The sequence below is a fragment of the Chrysemys picta genome, chromosome 5 (assembly GCF_011386835.1).
Source record: "Chrysemys picta bellii isolate R12L10 chromosome 5, ASM1138683v2, whole genome shotgun sequence".
NCBI classification, from domain to species: domain Eukaryota; kingdom Metazoa; phylum Chordata; order Testudines; family Emydidae; genus Chrysemys; species Chrysemys picta.
The window spans coordinates 54,637,005-54,651,303 of record NC_088795.1 but is presented as its reverse complement, the minus strand read 5'-3'; the positions used below and the strand labels follow the sequence as shown (position 1 = coordinate 54,651,303).

The 14,299-nt window shown below is 41.5% G+C and overlaps 1 protein-coding gene across 16 annotated transcripts in view; it reads left to right on the top strand.

Moving 5' to 3' along the window:
- INPP4B (inositol polyphosphate-4-phosphatase type II B) overlaps positions 1-14,299 on the top strand; it is a 496,579-nt gene that overhangs the window by 199,597 nt on the left and 282,683 nt on the right. For 15 of the 16 annotated variants that reach the window (XM_042850295.2, XM_065596417.1, XM_042850296.2 and 12 more), the window contains 2 exons: positions 10,057-10,175; positions 12,256-12,372. The exons of the other annotated variant lie outside the window; for it this stretch is intronic. In XM_042850295.2, the coding sequence (XP_042706229.2) occupies positions 10,057-10,175; positions 12,256-12,372 (236 nt within the window). The remainder of the gene's footprint in view (positions 1-10,056; positions 10,176-12,255; positions 12,373-14,299) is intronic. 16 annotated transcript variants of the gene reach the window in all.

The window sequence follows — 14,299 nt, the reverse complement described above, 5'->3', positions numbered from 1 at the left end:
TGCCAGATGCTTTTGAATGGATCTTGAAATCTTTTTTTTAACTTACTATTATCATTATTGCTATTTTTTTATTATTTTCCTCTGAAATCTGGACCTTGAGTTTACCTTAACCAGGAACTTTGGCTTTTGAGAAAAAAAAAAAAAGATTACTTCTGAACTAAAGTATCAACATGTGCCAAATCAATTACAACTTTGGAATATCTGTGTGTAAATCCATTTTTATGTTAATGTATACAGTGCTTTCATAAGCCTATAAACACTTTACATAATCTTTCTCCTCTCCCAGTTGTTCTTCCTAGTGAAATGAAGTCCCCTCCAGGGCAGAACAGGAGTGTCATTATTAGTGATGCCAGCCACTTTACAGTATAGGGACAGGAAGTGAGGATAATTAAAAAATCTATACCTACCACTTAAGTTCTGCTTTACTAACACTATTTAAGTCATGATCTAGCATTTTAGATTTCCTTATGCTGATACACACATTCTCTTCAGGTGCCCAACAGGAGTGTGGAGATATTTTCTTTATAAAAATGAAATTGTTTTATTTCTTTTCTTTTCTTTACAGAACATATGGCTCTACTAAAATGATTAGCATAAACACACACCAGTAGTTTTCTAAGTGGACTGAATTTAGAGCATTTATCCTAGTGCACCATATTCTCCATTTTACAGTTTGAAGTGACGGCCTTATTTTGAACAAAATTATGACCTAACTTACATCAGCATTTTAGAAAGCGTAAGAGGATAAATGGCACACCCGCAGGTAGGAAGTAGACTTGCGTACACACTGTGCACAGAAGGAATTGTGCATTGTGCTCAGTACTGCAGAGGCTGCACAGCGGGCCAATGACAGAGCCAGATGCAATATGCAAATAGAGGCAGAGATCCATGCCAGAAGGGTCTGGTCATATAAATGACATCTCCGTCCGAAAAAAACAAAACAAAAAAAGCAGCAGAACATGCAGCACCAGCAAGTACTAGATCAGGGGTGGGCAAACTATGGCCCGCCAGCCAGATCCGGCCCGCCAGCAGTTTTAAGCTGGCCCTTGAACTCTTGCTGGGGTCTGGGGCTTGCCCCACTCTGGCGCTCCAGCCAGGGCACAGCATTGAGGACCGCTCCACATGGCTCCCGGAAGCAGTGGCATGGCCCTGTTCCAGCACTCCAGCCAGGGAGCAGGGTCGGGGGCCACTCCATGCAGCTCCCGGAAGCAGCAGCATGGACCCCCTCTGGCTTCTACGTGCCCCAAGGGCCCCCGCTCCAATGGCCCCCTCCGACGCTCTAAGGGGAGCTGCAGGGGTGGTGCCTGCGGACGGGGCAGTGTGCAGAGCCGCCTGGCCGTGCCTCCCTGTAGGAGCTGGAGAAAGGACATGCCACTGCTTCCGGGAGCCGCTTGAAGTAAACGCCTCCCAGAGCTTGCATCCCTGAGGCTCTCCCCATGCCCCAACTCCCTGCCTCAGCCCTGATCCTCCTCTTGCCCTCTGAACCCCTTGATCCCAGCCCGGAGCACCCTCCTGCACCTCAAACCCCTCATCCCCAGCCACACCCCAGAGCCCACACCCACAGCTGGAGCCTGCAACTCTTCCCGCACCCCAACCCTCTACCCCAGCCCTGACACCCCCTTCCACCCTCTGAACCCCTCTGTCCCAGCCCAGAGCACCCTCCTACACCCCAAACTCCTCATCCCCATCCCCAGCCCCACCCCAGAACCCGCACCCCCAGCCGGAGCCCTCACCCACTCCCTGTCCCCAGCCTGGAGCCCCCTCCAGCACTCTGAACTCCTCATTTCTGACCCCAACCAGAGCCCACACGCCAACCCCAATTTTGTGAGCATTCATGGCCCATCATACAATTTATATTCCCAGATTTGGCCTCGGGCCAAAAAGTTTGTCCACCCCTGTTCTAGATGATGCAGCACCTCACTTGTAAACTGCTCTGGTGAACAGCTGGAGCAAGTCACTGTGCATGCATCGTTGCAGCTGGAACACAATGGCCAGAAAAGGGTGCCTCAGTCACTGGACCCCAGATGTTCCCTTGCTACTAACACAGCTTAGCACCATAAATAAGCATGGCTTCCAAGACTGAACTATGTGGCACACTGCTCAACCTAAGATCCCAATGTAGCATCAGTAGCAGGCAACAGTATGAGGTAGTGTAGCACTTGGCAAGTCACAATACTAAATGTGTCTGTGTTAATTCCTCTGAGGAGGTAGGGAAGACCTGCCTCCTCCTTACACATGTGGTGCATACTGCTGAGCTACAATGTAGGCAGGGGCCTCCTTGACTGTTGGTGGCAGCTGCAATGTTAGATTATGGTCTTGCCCTTTTATTCATGGTATTTTTTCAGATAGCAGAAATCTAGTGTTTGGAAATGGAATAGTTTGTGATCTGATCAAGTTTCAGGCATCCAGTATTTCCCATAACAGATGAGAAGGAGTTACAAAATATAATTTTCTGAAGTATTGCAAATGCCAACCAAAGTGAGCAGTGAGTGTTCTGGGATAGAAATTTTGTGGTATTGAGAATGGTAATTTGAACTGACTTTGTTCTTTTCCCATGTAAATAGGCTGTATGGATACAGCAGGCATCACATCTCTCTCACGGTCATTCCCCCCCTTCCCTTCACCACAAATTTATAGCATTTCTCCAAAGCAGTCTTTTTTTTCTGGCATATGCTTGTCTGGCTTTAATGTTGGACTCTACAGTGACACTTAACTGTTTCTTAATGTTGTAAGGTTTATATTAGTTCCAAAGTTCTATGAATGAGGGTGACTTTTTTTCTGGCTGACATACCAGCTTACTACTTAAGGTGATCATAGTTTAAAACATTGTTTCTCCATTGCAGAAATCACAGGGATTGCTCTTAATGTCCCCAGTCTAACTGATACAACCCCACTTTCTGATACTGTACTTTTACATGAACTATAGATGGGGGCTGTGCTCCCACTGCTAACTACAGACATCGCCCTGTAAAATGTTAGCTGTTTTATATACTATGCATTTCTGCTGAACTAGGTTACTGTAGTATCCAGTTGTGACTGGCAGGAAGGACCCAGGTCAGGCGAAGCACCGCTGTGAACATCTATACTGTCAAGTCATACTCAAGTAGCTGCATCCACACTGGTACTACATTAACCCAGGCTAGGAATCCTGGTGGCATATCCCAGGTTTCTTAGTGCTGCACTAAGCTGTGTTGCTCTGTGAATTTTTCTCCCAGAAAACACTGTGAAACATGTCTGTCCTTCCCAGGTCCCTATGCAGAAGTATACTTAGCTCACCAACACCATAAGTAAAGCACTTCTGGTTCTTCATACTCCTCACTTCTGTCCATGATCTCAATTTCAGCTGGTATCAAGGCATTGATCCAGCTCAGGAATGTGACCTGTTCCAGCTTTTGGCACCATTAGTGCACTGCCAGTTTCCACAATTGACAGCAGAGAGAGGGCATGAGACATGGTGGAAGGCATTTTGGCAGTGGTTTGTCACCCTCCTTGGTGAGGAGATCACACCAGCCACATGCAGACATAGCAGAGTGGAGACAGCTGACTAGTAGATCTGGAATAAGGCCAAGCGCAGAGTAGTGGGACTACATCATCATACAGAAGTGGGATGACCAGCAGTGGTTCCAGAACTGCCTGATGAGGAAGGCCACCTTCATGAAGCGGTATGAGGAGCTTTCCCTGACCCATCAGTGCCAGGACATGCAGATGAGGGAGGACATACCAATCCAGAAACTGGTTGCTATTAGTTGGCTACCCCTGACTGCTACCGGACCTTGGCTAACCAGTTCATTATTGGCAAGTGAACACTTGGTGCTGTGGTGATGGAGGCTTGTGAGGCAATTATTGCTGTGGTTTACCCACAGGTGGTAGATGTGTCTGCTCCTCCCCCGGGGGATGCCAGAAAGGGTACTACTTGCTCATTATTCAGGCCTTTGTCCCAGCCATGGCAGGAGGTTCGTGGACACCAATGTGGGATGCACTAGCAATTGCATGATGCCAGGTGCTCAGGAGGCTTGGCGTTTATCTGTTTGGACAAAAGGGAATTTATTTCCTTCATACAACATAGATATCAATGGGGTGTCTGTGCCCACTGATATTTTAGGAGACCCAGCCTATCTTCTGCTGTCCTGACTCAGAAAGCCCTCCTCTGATGTGAGAGCATTTAGCCTGCTGAGCAGTTGCCCGATGACAGATGAATGTACGTTTTGCCAACTGAAGGCAAGATGGTGTTCTATAGTAGCCAGTGTGCGTAGGCTATGCATTGCACAACATGTGGGAGGAAAAAGGGGAGACCTTTCACTAGGAATGGGTTGAAGACAATGTTGTTTTTACAGGCCTGGTACAGGCAACCCAAAAGTGCACCTCTGATCATTGGGGCCAGGACAGTAAGGAACGCCTTGTGTGCCCACAACCTTGCTTTGTATGGGGAAATGAAACCCTCACATTTCTCTTTATCAGTTTATCTATTGTTATGATGAGACTTTAATAACCGCTTTGGTTTAAACATCCTGCCTCTTTGTTTTCTAAGCACTCACACGCTGATGGATTGTACAACCAAATACTTTATTAAAATTGAAAAGTGAAGAGCAAACAAAATCAACAGTAGCACCAATCAGTGTAGCTGGATAGGAAAAGATCTATCTTAGAGATGTTTACACAGTAAGAATCTGCAAACCCATAAAGTCTCTAGCTGGGGTGGTATTGGGAGGACCTCCCAGAGTGATGGGTCTTGGAGTTAACTGCCGTATTCATGGGGTGTTCACACTACTCACATCTGTTGTTTCTGTCTGTCTACAGACTCCGACAGATATCACTGGAATAGTTACCCTGGGTTTGTTTTCAAGCTTTTCTCTGCAACCCCAAGGGCTAGAAACTTCCTTTTGTTTTGTTTTTTAAATGAAAGTTTAAATTCTGATCTGACTCCATGAGCTGAGACCCCAGGCAAGAGCCTTAATCCTGGATGGGCTGTGTAACCAATTTCCCCCTTGCACAGTCCTGATGCGCACACAAAAAAGATCTCCCAAAAGAAAAAAAGCAGAACAATATGTTAGTGCAGTGTAGTGAACAGTATAATATTGAATGATGACAGAGCTCAATACTAATCTAGAAGTATACATGCATCTTGAAAGAGACTATGTGGAATAGGAATAGTGCTGCTACTTGGAGCACACTAGCGGAATGGCAGAGAATTGATTGACAAAGAAAAGCATTTCTTCTGTTTGTTTAGTTTATACTGCATATTGTGGAAGGCTAATTTTACAATGTTGTTAGTGGAATAGAAATTGTTAGTCATGAAAACAGAACAACAGCATTTTAAGTACTCCCTCTGTATTTCTGTTTCTTTGAAAATGAAGTTTAAATGTTGAAGAATAAAATCGGTGAAATGTGTGTCTGAAGGCATTTTATACTGTGTTTTGTACTGTAAAACAGTTTCATATATGGACCACAATATTTTGTAAAGTGTATAGATATAATCATATTCTAGAGCAATGCCTCTTTACAGCCATTCATCACCCCCTATCACCCTTCACATCAGTCACTTTGAACATCTCCGGGTATCTTTTACACATAGTGTATATGCATTTTTTCTTGGCTTAATATGTATTAGACCATTTTCTCTGTATATGTCTTAGGTGGTTTTTTTTTTTTTTTAATTCCTAATGCACCTTCTTCATTAAGCTTTCATTGTGCACTGGTTGACTTAGCAGAAATGGGGTTATTGTGGGGATGAATGACTCAGGCTTTTGAATGATGAGTCAATGGTCGCAGTGGATAGATTCATATACTTTGGCATGCAATTCCAGGTTGCTGGTTCTCAGTCCACTAAGTTTTCTGTCATTTCCAGAATTAAGTCAAGTATAGGGTAGTGTTGAAAAGTAATCTAAACCTCTGCCTGTGTGTGTGTGCGTGCATGTGTGGCTGGCATTGGGCATCAAGGATAGGGTGACCAGACAGCAAGTGTGAAAAATTGGGACAGGGGTGGGGGGTAATAGGAGCCTATATAAGAAAAAGACCCAAAAAATTGGGACTGTCCCTATAAAATTGGGACATCTGGTCACCCTAATCAAGGAGAAGGGGAAACTATGTTCATCTCATCTACCCCCTCCCACGTTGTATGTTACAGATCTGGTTAAGAATACACTCCTACAGGACATGTCAGGGTTGTTTTATACAAACTTTTGTCTATAGAATATTTCAATTATATTAAATGGCTACATTTATGCATGCATTTGTGTTCTATGCAGTAGACTGGTGTTAGTTTCCTGAACCATACTGTATTTCTGTATATCAAAAGAATGTGAAGAAGCTTAGAGAGAGCAGCCAACAAGATATTGGATTTCCCAGGGATAGAGCCAATACAACAATTCTAAGGACAAGAAAGCAGTGGACATCTGTGGAATTTTCCGTATTATAAACAGGATGAAGTGAGCTTCTCGCAGTCTCTTATATTGACTCCACAAAGTTTCACAACCAGACCATTTGTGTAGGTGGTTGGGTGATACACTAAGGTTCAAAGTGACACATTTGAATGAGATCCCAAGCTTCTTGTATTAGACAAGGCATAGGTTAGTGCCGTTAGTGAGATCTTCATGGGATAGCAGATCTCAAGAGAAGTCCTCGATAGAGAGTTCTTTGGCAATGATCTGGGCAGGCGCTCACCTCAGTGGTATGGCCTCAGGATAGCGAATGGTGTAACTGACTACCATTGGGGTGAATTGGTGTCCCCTAAGAGTTCAAAAATGTTTATCCCTATGTGCTCAAAGGGCACTAGGGGGAACCCGAAATTTCCCTTTGCTGCCCAATGTTGGCACTCTGAACAGGAGGCGCAGAACTTGTGAACCCCAAGCCAATAAAATTTGGCTTGTGCACGTTACTACATGTTGTTTCTTCCTAGGTAGTCTGAACAAGACAGAGGATGAGCTTATAGCAGGATCTCTGGTTAGGTATCTATTGGTGCGAAGAGCTGGTGGTGTACTAGCTTGTCTGCAGTCTGAATTTACCAAACACAGCAAATGCCTTTACATTTCAAAGTGTGAAAATTGCAAAATTTGGGACTTCCAGGTGATGGCCCCATTATAGTTAGTTGTGGATAGACCTCATTTTCATGTTGTTCCTACATCAGATCATAAGATCCTGACAAGAGGTCTGAGATGAGGTCTGGTAAAGATATAATACCATGGCTAGTTTCAGCATTCTTGGGGGATTTCACAAAATGACCTTAGAATAAACCTGCCTACATTGCATCTCTGACTTTTCTGGGATCAAGAATGGGTGTCGTAAATTTTGAGGGAGTCTTGTCAAGGCTAAAATTTTCAACAGTGCCTAAGTGACTTAAGAGTCTACATCCTATTTCCACAAGTGACTTAGGCACTTAAGAGCCCAAAATCCACTGACTTTCAATGAGACTTAGGAACTGTTGAAAATGTTACTCCAAATCTTCAATGACTATTTCCCAACCTTGCTATAACCTGGTTCAACCATATCAGTGTTTGAAACCCTCCTAATAATGATCCAAGGTACTTTGCTAGCAATCTCAATCCCATCCTTCACTGCTCTCTCTGATCAGGATGCTTGTAGAGATAAGACTGCATGGACACAGGTGATCTGCACAGGATCTATACCAGGATGGTGTTTGGGCACAGCCAGAGTCTACTAACTCAGACATGAGTTACTTCTGAGACTACCAAATCTTCACTGGGCCAACGTAGACTTGATGTCATCTTTGTGTCCCCCCCCCCCCCCCCAACTGGTCAGGTCACACAAGTCTCTGTCCACTATCCCATCCAATCCCACAACTAAAACAAACAGTCAGATAGATCCCTTTGGTCTCTGTAATCTGATAGTTACTTTTGTAATTGGCCAGCAGAAGGTTCCCTGGTAGGATTCTGAAATCTTTCTGAGTATCTGTCTGTTTTCATCTGTCTCCTCTGATAGCCTAGTGTTTTCCCCGCCCCCCCAACATCTCTGATGGCTCATCATATTTCCAGGGGGCTGGACCCTCCTTTCAGGATTGGTATCTGGGTTGAAGTGACTTGTAAGTTCAAGTCAAAGCAGGTTGTTCATTGCCTGGAATGCTTCTGATACAGTGCCAGCTTATGCCGATGATCCAGTCTTGCACATTCCCTGGAAGGATGTCCAGGTATTTTCCTAGATCAGTAGATTCTCTGAGCTATTCATAGATCAGTGTCACAGGATGGACTTGCCCTTTAGGAATTGGGTGATGGCTTGAGATCAGGACCTTGCGAGGAATGATTGTGACTGGAATTTGCATTGCCACCTTCAGCTACTCATAGTCCTTGGCAAATTTGTTGTTCTTTGGCCTTATAAACTGCTTTACTTCCTCCTTCAAGAAGGGTGAAATTCAGGTAGGCCATGTCTATCTGGCCCACTGGGATGCGATAGCCATTCCCTCAAATATAGTGAAGTAGGCCTCCAAGTCAGATAGGATGGTGCTGGTAGTTATAGACATATCAGTGAGTCGGTGATCTTTTAAAGCAGTGGCTCCAGAAATTGCTGCTGAGTTGCTCTTTGGCTCTGTTGCTGTTATATCTGCCATTTCATGAGGTCATCATCATGTAGAGAAGTTGTCCGTATACTTACTTTCAGTACTAAGATATGGTAGGACCAGTGTGAGAGTGTCTAGCAATAGATTTCACTGGCAATCCAAATTTAAACAGAAACCGCAAAATACTCTCTGGGGCTTATGTTTTATTATTTCCAGGTTCTGATTTAACCATAATACAAAAATGATGAAAGTTTCTGTCTGCTTTCCTTTTATGTTGTCTACAAGGCATTCCAAACACAATAAACTCCAAACACACAGCAGAAAAATGCAAACCACATTAGGTATGTTTTTGTTTCTCCAGAACTCCCAGTCTTGCCTTCTCATCAGAGCCAGGTAGCTAGCTTGTTTGCCTGCTCTGTGAGTAACCCAGCTCATCTTTAAGGTGCTGAGCCTAAAGGTCAGCTGCATTTAAATGAGTTCCAAGCTGGCAGTAACTCCCTGAGAACACCCTGAACCTTTGGTTGGAATTAATTTCTGCCTGGCTTGGCAGGGTTTCTAGGGTACCACTGGGGGACTGAAAAATCTATAAATCCCATCACAACCCACTTGTAGGAACGTTTCTTAACTGAAGAGAGCTGGATGGGTTCCCTCCAGTTCTGGAGCCAATTCATGTCCCCATTGGCAATGCTGGTTGCTGCTGAGCAGCTAAACTGTGATCCCCCTCCTCAGCACTGAAGGAAGTGTGAGGCACTGTTTTTGCAGCCCTTTCTGCTCTTTCTATTAGAAGACATGAGAGACGGTCTGGAAAGTAAACTCACTCACTTGCATGGCTATGTGAAGCACTAATTGCATAGTTTTCAGCTCAGACTGAAAACTCATTATTAATTAAAAACTGAATTCCTCCATATTTATCCAGTAAAATGAGTTTTAATAATGATGTGTTATAGCCAGAGTGCAATTATTCTTCCCATTTATATCTGTCAGTCACTGACAAACAGTTGATTTTTATTGTTGCTTTTAAAAATGTAGATTTTTACCCTGTGATTAATACTAATCACGAAATTGATAATGTGGTGTTAGAACATCTAAACCAGTGTAATCAGTGACAAATTTTAATTGGTTTAGAATTTTCCTGAAACAGTGAAAATACCATAAAGTTTGTTAGACAAAAGATGACCAAGTAAGGCTGCCTGAGAGAGATTTCATGGCAAATTAGCTGAAAGCTGATGTTTTAACTTTGAAGTTATCCAGTGTCACAGAGCGTGCCTGTGTGTGCGCATGTGTTCGTATAAAAGAGCTGATGAGCCTCTGGCAGGGAAGTCCTGCAGAAGCTGCAAATGTGGTTAGTGGAAATGAAATCTCAATTCAGCTCTGCAGCATGTGACTTCCTATTTCTGTAAACTACTTCCCAGGGACTTCCTCTGCTAAATCAGCTCAAGTCTTTCAGAAGTTTAATCCAGAGCTATAGTTTAGTCTGCTTTGTCCCATGTCAGAGTTTTCTCTCAGATTTGTTTTTAGAGGTTTTTTTTTTTCTCTTGTGCCATTTCCAGCATGCAAGGATCTAGTGGCTACGGCCCGTGATCGGAAGCTGAATACATTTGTACAGATCTCAATAGTACATCCAGCAGAACAGACTTTGACGAGATATTCAAGCACTGAAATTGTGGAGGTGAGTTTCCTTTTATTACATTACCATTCTTTGCTAAATTTCATATTATTTCCTTAGAAAGTGAATGAACAGCTGAAACAAGTTAGTGCACAGTCTTTAGTAGGCAAGCTTCACTGTAGATATTAGCAAAGCATACCTGAGAATGTTCTGCAGTTCTTGGCATGTAACCAGGATAAACAGTGGGAAATGAACTTGCCTGTTCATGAAAGGTCTATTTTTCCAACAGGAGACATAAAGAATAGTCTGGTTCTTCAGACATAGCTTTAGAGTGAGCTGGAGAATATTTGCTCTCATTAAGAAACAAAACTATATAAAAATAAGCTAAAATATGAGTGCAAACATTTTAATCACAGACGAATGTAGTACACATTTTGTAGTGTTTTCTTTTCATTTTTGTTTTATTCTCCCCTCAATTGGAAACTTGACATTTTTGCAGGTTTAAAAGTGTGTATTTGTTTTTTGATCGGAAAAGGAGAGGTATGTATAGATTTAATAATAATCTGCTTTACATTTTGTAGCAAAAGTTGCACGGTTGCTTTGCTAGTGCTTGTATTCTCTCCCTTTCCCCCCCAATTTCAGTTTCATAAATAGTAAAGTTTATATTTACTATGATAATTACGTAAGTGAAACTATGTAGAATAAACATAACTTTTCATGTACAAAATATTGGAGAAGATTATTAAAAGCAAGATAGTGTCACCCCAAATACAAATTCAGAATTATTTTAACAGATAAACTGAGCTGTTTGATAAATCTAAGCCATAGGAATGTTTCATAAACACTTTGTGTGATCTGATTCCAGCTGACTGCTAATTCAGTTGTCATGATTTGAACCATCAGCCAACCTGAAACTGCATCACTCAGCCTGCAACAGATCAGGATGGTTCAGTGCAGACTGTCTAGCTTGATGGTACTGTTGTAGGTGGAATAGATGATTCAGACAGAAGTAGACTCATTTTCTATTATGAAGATGTGGATTCTGAACAGCTCTGAATTTGTCATGTTCACGCTCTGGGTGTCTGTGGTTAGGACACTTCCTTTTTAGTAGTTGGTGGATTTCATTAAAATGGAAGGTACACCAGACAAATGTTATGTGAGTTATGCTAAAAACTTCCTCTCAATTATTAGGAAATTTAAAGATATCTTTAATTTTCAAAATACATTTAAAGTTTGTTTTTAGATAGAAAGTTTTTATTATGTTTATGCCAAAGAAATGACAACAATGGCGTCATATGGTATGTTTCAAAGTTTTCATATATTAGAACTTACTAACGTTGCTAGTGCAGCGCTATTTTAAATTGCTAGAGCTAATCAGAAAACTACCAGTTTTCTGGATTCCGTCATACACCACTGTTGTATTATTTTTTTAAAAGAAGATAATGTAATATCCAAAGTCTGTAGCTTAAAAATAATGTTTAGGGGATTGCAAATTTTTTACTATACATTTTGAACTGGATATTTAGCAACAGAAAGTCTACTTATATAGGTATAGAGTTATTTTATAAGTCAGTCTGAGGTAAGTTTGGAGTTGAATCTGCAAAAAACAATGCTTACATTTTTAACATTAGAAGATAATCATTGGGTAAGAAATTGAGTTAAATGTCAGCATGATACTAAGCTGATCAATTTTTTTAAAATCGTGTTGATGTTATTGTGAGCCCTTTCTTTTGGGTGATTTAATCAACCAACATCTTCAGTTGTTTGCACAAATTATATCTATGTCCACAGTAGTAACTGTTAGCCTTAAGGAAACGCTTTTATAAAATGTCTTTCTTGAAAATGAATTGTTTATCACTGAGCACTATTAAGAGTACTGATGTATGGTGACAGGGCCACATGAGGGCATTTGTCAGCATCTGCATATCTCAGAAGCACCTCTTTTCAGTATGATTAAGTTTTTATGCTATTAAGTTTTATGTTGCTGACTTTGGTAGCATTTGGCAGTTCAGGTTTCTCTTTACTGTAGCAGATATATTTCCTTTAGAACTCCATAGTTTCTGCACACTCGTCCATAATTACATACTGCACAGTACACAGCTGCTACCTTACTGAATCTGAGCTGTTTACTTGTGCTATACAGGGAACAAGAGACCCACTGTTTTTGACTGGTGTGACATTCCCACCGGAATATCCTATCTATGAGGAGACTAAAATAAAACTAACCGTCTATGATGTCAAAGATAAATCTCAGGACACAGTAAGTATCTAGCTCCTTTTCTTGCATAAATATTATTCAGACTTTTTCTCATTATGTTTGCTTCCTCTCTTCCTCTCCCCCCCCCCCCCCCGTTTAGTAACATTGGAAACTGAAGACTATATATGTTGATTACTCAGAGTTGCTTTTGCTTTATTTCTAAAAATATCTTTACATATTTTTCATGATGGTTAGAAAAGTGGAGAGAAATTGACAGGAATGTTCCTCTCCCCTCCCCCACCCCACTTCAGATGGACCATGTACTGTTATTTAACTTGTTCTATGAAACTGTGTAGGTATTTCTGGGGAAGAAAAGGTTACTATTGTGTGCCTTTTTTATTGCTGGCAGAGAACATATGGAATAGATTGAGATAAGAAGACTGTAAATAATCTTTCCAGAAATATGTTACTGATCATATAATACTAGTCATGTAAAACATAAAACAATAGTAAAGCCTGTTATTTGAGGTTTAAGAAAGGTAATGGATAATCACATTTTGGTTTAATGTTTTGCATATTGATATCTGTATCTCTCCCAGCACTACCATTGTGATCAATAGTGAAGGGTACAAGGCATACTGTATGACACAGGAAAATCTAAATTAAATTCTATAGGACCAGATTGAGACTGTGAGCGGTTACTTGCATGAATAGACTATTGAAATCAGTGGAAGTGCTTATGTGAGTAATTAATCACTAATATGAATAAGGGTTGTACAAGCTGATGTATAGTAACAACAGTACCCAAGTTCATTATCTAGTGTCCTCAGGTAGAAAATAAAAATACAACTTATCCTGATGGTGCCACAGGAGTTACTCACGTGAATAAAGTACTCATGTGCATAGGTTTTTCCTTAAAAAGAAAGAGAGTGATGTTTGTTGTTTCTACACATGTAATTTCAGTTAGATCCAACAGAATAGCTGGGAAGAGTTTTGGCCCCTAAAGATCTGTTTTCTTTTGAATGTGGGGTGTATTTTAAAAATAGTGTTTGGAATTTGTTGTATCTGTATAGATTTCATAGATCAAGGTTCAGGGATAACAGGGTTCAAAAAAGAACCAGATAAGTGTATGAAGGATAGGTCCATCAATGGTTATTAGCCAGGATGGGCAGGGATGGTGTCCCTAGCCTCTGTTTGCTAGAAGCTGAGAACGGACAACAGGGGATGGATCACTTGATGATTACTTGTTCTGTTCACTCCCTCTGAAGCACCTGGCATTGGAAGACAGGATACTGGGCCATATGGACTGTCCCAGTATGGTCGTTCTTATGTTCTAAAGTTATTTCTAATATATTAAAGATATTGAACCAATATAATGATTTATAAAATTGAAGTATTAATTTAACATAAACAGTTAAAGGGTTTTTTACAGATTGGGCACAGAAATCTGGGCTTGCTGCATCAATTACAAATGTTTAAAAAAATAGCTTGAGCTCCAACTCCTCTTTCATTGCAGATTAAGCACTGTGTAAAGGGGAATAAATGGTGTTCCTGCTATTTCCCAATCAGTACCACTGTCATCCTCTCTGAAGACGTGGGTGAGAAGTGGACAGGTAGGGATGAGGATTGGGTAGTAGAGCCTTGACTATGCCTCCTCCTCATCAGCGCACTAGACAGAGTGGCTGAGTCAGTATGGTGGGTAGTAATAATCGGCTGCTGGTATGGGCACAGTGCTTTCCCTGCACTGCTCCTTGAGTGACACAGCTATATGCTACCCTTTATGCAGGGCAGAGTGCCCAATCTAGCCCATATAATTAACATCACTTGATAACTAGTCCATGTTTTTTAAAACGAGTCCATAGAATTCAATACTTCTCTATGCTGTAGAATTCTACAGGATAGTTCAGAGAAATTCTTTCTCTTTCTTAAATTCCATAGGTTTTTAATTTCATAGACCATATGACATTCCTGTAGAACCACATTTCATTCC